Source organism: Geospiza fortis, unplaced genomic scaffold (assembly GCF_000277835.1).
Source record: "Geospiza fortis unplaced genomic scaffold, GeoFor_1.0 scaffold244, whole genome shotgun sequence".
Classification (NCBI taxonomy): Eukaryota; Metazoa; Chordata; class Aves; order Passeriformes; family Thraupidae; genus Geospiza; species Geospiza fortis.
The window spans coordinates 3,137,219-3,141,704 of NW_005054370.1; the positions used below are offsets into that span (position 1 = coordinate 3,137,219).

Sequence of the window (4,486 nt, forward strand, 5' to 3'; positions counted from 1 at the left end):
TTTGCCAGCACACCATGGGTAGTCTGGGAACTCTGCAATGGGTGGATCACCAGATGCTTTCCAACCTTTTCACTCTGTGCTTTCTCCTGGCTGTGACCTTCCCAGCAGCTACACCCTCAGGGGAGTCTTGTGCCAGGGGCTAGTTCAGTCCTGCTGTCCTTGTGAGGCATCTGTCCATCCTTGTGAGCTGCCGCTGCTCAGGAGTACCCCTGGTTGATCCTTACAGCTCCCCGTGGTACCTGGCACAGCTGCTGGGCAGTCAGAGTTTGGGGTTCTGTGAAACAGCCCTGGGAGGCTGGGCTGGAGCAGGCAGCTGCCTGCCTGTTATCCGGGAGTGCCTGCAGTGGGCTGGAGCGCATGGCCCCGACATCACGGGTACACTCACTGGGAAAGTTCTTTCCCCCGAGAGCGGCATCCAAACTCCCCAGCTCCCTGCTCTCCACAAGGCTGTCTCTGCTGTTCAGCCAGCCTGGCAGAGGTCACGAAGCGTAATTAAGTGCTCCCTTTAGACATCTGCTGGGGTCCACAGGAGGTTTGTGCCTGGATTTCTAGGGAAGGTGGTGATGGCAGTGCCTGCCCCAGCCCAGCATGGGGAGCCAGGGTCTAGGGAGGGGTGCATGGGCAGGGCCTTGGTCTATTTCTGTCCAGTGCTTTCAGCCCAGAGAGCACAGCTGTGGCTGCCCGTGACTCTGGCTGTGCTGGGCTTGGGTTCACAGCATGGTCATGGCAGGGAAGAGTTGGTCCAATAATCTCACAATGAAATGACTATCAGCAGCAAGTACAGCCCAATGCTCATCTCCAGCATCAGGGATATCCCTGCAGGTGGGCAGACCTTCAAGGGTGGCTGGTGCACACACAACCCACTGTGTCCATTTAGTCTGCAGCCCAACCACAGAGGGTGAGACTGTGGCTATCCTCATGATGGGGGCATAGGCAGGGGGCTGCTGTTGGGTCTTAGCCTGGGGTTTTGGGTGATGAAAGGGCTGTGTAATGTCTTGTGCTGCACAGCGGTTGCTCCTGGAGCATCTGTCATGCTGCAGCATTGAGCTCTGTGGGGACTGGGAACGGATGCTCTGAGGAGGACGCTGACAGATCAAGGGAGAAACAGGCCTGAGTTAATGCTGTCTGTCCTCTCTTCTGCATCCGCATGAACCTGCAACAGGAGCGGCAGAAAAAGGCTGGGTTTCCCGAGAGCAGTGATGGCTCCAAAGACTCGGACAGCTCTGCCGGGCGCCGGAGCAGTGCCAGCCGGAAGCATGGCCGGTGGCGGGGCCGGCTGGACAGCCCTGGGGCCATGGTGTCCAAGGTGGTGAGAGGCGTCACGGCCAGGCACAAACCAGGATGGAGGCTGCCGGCCATGCTGGATTCCTCCAGCCACAGGAACCTGTCAGAGCTGCGTGGGGAGGCCCAGCTGGCCATCTTCCAGCAGGGTGACACGGGCAGCGTGGAGGGGGCTCCCCAGCCCACTGAGAACAGTTTCACTCCCAAGTGCGAAATCACGGGCAAGGACGCCCTGTCGGCGCTTGCCCGGGCCAGCAGCAAACAGTGCCAACAGGAGATCGCCAACGTGGTGTGTCTGCACCGGGCTGGCAGCCTCATGCCCCAGTCCGTGCCTCGCCACTGCCAGCTCTCAGGTGAGTCCTGCTAGAGTGCTCCTGGTCACCCTAGGAATCGGGAATATCCCAGGGAGGCTGGTAGGCCACCTTCCTTATGCCACCAAGCTGTCCCACCTGGCAAACAGCAGTCTCAATCTGTCACTGATTCCCAGATTACCTCTGCCTCTGTAATCCAGTCAAAGTTGTGCCAGCCTTTTTAAGTTGGGCTGTTCATCCCAGTCTGCAGTTCTGCAGGGGTCAGAGCCAGGCCCAGCTGCATTTTCTGTTTTGAAGCACCAGGGGAGGGCACCCCCTTTCCCAAAATCCCCCATCAGTGTAACACAAGGGGCTGCATGTGCCGCCATGCCTTGGCACTGCAGTCAGTTTGGGGTTTGCCTGAGGTTGAGTGCTTCCCTGCTGTCTGCTGCCTTGCTCAGGAGCTCCAGGTAGTAGATACCAAGGATGGGGGTGGCTGACACCCTTCTCCCTCCCCATGCAGGCAAGGTCAGCCCTGTGATCCAGTGGGACGAAAGCCGGCTGCAGCAGGGGCCCCCCAGCAAGCCTGTGCGCATTGCCTACATGCTGGTGGTGCATGGCAGGGCCATCCGCCAGCTGAAGCGGCTCATCAAGGCCGTGTACCACCAGCAGCACTTCTTCTACATCCATGTTGACAAGGTGTGTAGCAGGGGTGAGGGAGTGGGTGCTAACAGTGCTCCATTGGTCCCTGGGTGAGGGAGCAGAGCTGAGGCATGGGTGGTGGTGAGTGAGGAAAGTGGCTGGATAGGGTTAGTCCTCACTGCTGTGGAGCTGTGACCCTCTGCCACTACTTCTGCAACCCCACGGAAGCAGGATCTATCCCCCCTGCCCTGTTTGATGCTTCTCTTCTTGTGGAGGCTGCTGCAAGGGCTGACTCCGGGCTGGTGGCAAGGAAAACAGGGCCCTGGGAGGATGCGCTCCTTGCTGAGGGTGAGCCATGTTCCCTGGCAGCGCTCCAACTACCTCCATCGCGAGGCTGTGGAGCTGGCCCGGCACTACCCCAACATTCGTGTGACACCCTGGCGCATGGTGACCATCTGGGGAGGTGCCAGCTTGCTGAAGATGTACCTGCGTAGCATGAAGGACCTGCTGGAACTGTCCGAGTGGCCCTGGGACTTCTTCATCAACCTGAGTGCCACTGATTACCCCACGAGGTGAGTGCCTTACTCTAGAGCAGAGGAGGAGGCTGGAGGTGTTGGGGCTGTGTGATGCTGCAGAAGCCTTGGGAGGGGCACGGAGGAGCAGGGAGCTGAGAGAGATGGGGTTGGAGATTGCACCCACATGCTAGTGATGATGCTCTGGGGCCAGGCTGGACGCATGTATGCAGAGGAGCCCAGCAAGTACCTCCGAAGCTGTTTTTTCCTGTGTCTGGGTATTGCAGGAGAATATGCATGTGAAGCACGAGACAGCAGAGAGGCTGTGTGTCTGTGTCTGCCCAGTGGTGGAACAAGGGTTTGAGTCAGCAGTTTTGTGTTCCTTGTGTCTAATGGCTCTCGCAGAATGAGTGTTTACTGGGCTGCTTCACACCAGGAGCATTAATGATTCCTGATTTCCACCTCAGGACCAATGATGAACTGGTGATGTTCCTGTCCAAATACCGAGATAAGAACTTCTTGAAGTCACATGGCCGAGACAATGCCAGGTAATCTCAGCTAGAGGCAGAGCTGAACTGGAGGAGCAGAAAACGAGGGATTTCAGAAAATAACTGAAACAGCTGTGGCAGGGAGGGGATGTTCTGCATCTGCACTTTGCAAGGTGGTTGACACTCCTAATTCCTCATCCGTATGCCCAGGTTTATCAAGAAGCAGGGCCTGGACCGCTTGTTCCACGAGTGTGACTCCCACATGTGGCGACTGGGCGAACGCCACATCCCCGAGGGCATCGTGGTGGACGGGGGCTCCGACTGGTTCTCGCTGACACGCAGCTTTGTGGAATATGTGGTCTATGCTGAGGACCAGCTGGTGTCCCAGCTGCGCCAGTTCTACACCTACACACTCCTGCCAGCTGAGGTGGGTGCTGGCTGTGGGCCACAGGACAGATTTTCTTCCCACTGTGCTTAACATATCTTTCCCACTTCATCCCTGCTCTGGGTACCTGCAAAGGGTGTTGCTGGTTCTGTTCAGGCAGTTTTGTGCCTCTCCTTTTCCAGACTTAGGTATGAAAGAGGGAAGAGAGGAGCAGATAGGTCAGGGGTCGTGCTTACATACAAGCCAGCTTTAGGTCCAGTCACCCTCTGAGCCAGATGAGGACTGTTGCAAGCCTGGTCCCTTAAGTGTTGCCCTCTACTGGGAACGGGGAAGTTTCTGTTCAGTAGTAGTTGAGGTCTGCCCTTCTCCTCTATGGGTGGGGATCTCCATTAACCAGCTGTCCTCTATCCCACTGGGTGTCCTGCCCCTTTTCTGCCTTGCACAGTCCTTCTTCCACACGGTCCTGGAGAACAGCCACGCCTGTGAGACACTGGTCGATAACAACCTCCGAGTGACCAACTGGAACCGGAAGCTGGGCTGTAAGTGCCAATATAAACACATAGTCGACTGGTGCGGGTGCTCCCCAAATGACTTCAAACCCCAGGACTTCCTTCGGCTACAGGTGAAAAAGATCCTCCTTTCTCTTCCTGCTCTTTCCCCTCCTCCCTGTCCTCTTCTCTCTGAGCTGTCCTGCTGGCACCCCAGGCTGCAGTGACGGCTGCTGTGCATGTCCCTGCAAGAGACTGGAGCATGATCAGGTTCCCCAGTGGGGCTCAGTGTAGATGTGTCTGTAAACAGGCAGTGGGATTATCCTGACTGTCCTGCCCTGCAGCCAGGGTTCTGTTTGCAGCATTGCTCCTATTCCTAGACCTTCTCTCCTGTTTTCCT

General features: G+C 57.2%; 1 protein-coding gene across 1 annotated transcript in view; it reads left to right on the forward strand.

Annotated features, from left to right (window-relative positions):
* Positions 1–1,147: 1,147 nt before the first annotated feature.
* XYLT2 (xylosyltransferase 2) overlaps positions 1,148–4,486 on the forward strand; it is a 7,683-nt gene continuing 4,344 nt past the window's right edge. Inside the window, exons 1-6 of the mRNA XM_005424639.2 lie at positions 1,148–1,634; positions 2,095–2,270; positions 2,583–2,785; positions 3,193–3,273; positions 3,424–3,640; positions 4,044–4,220. Coding sequence (XP_005424696.1) covers positions 1,148–1,634; positions 2,095–2,270; positions 2,583–2,785; positions 3,193–3,273; positions 3,424–3,640; positions 4,044–4,220 — 1,341 coding nt within the window. The remainder of the gene's footprint in view (positions 1,635–2,094; positions 2,271–2,582; positions 2,786–3,192; positions 3,274–3,423; positions 3,641–4,043; positions 4,221–4,486) is intronic.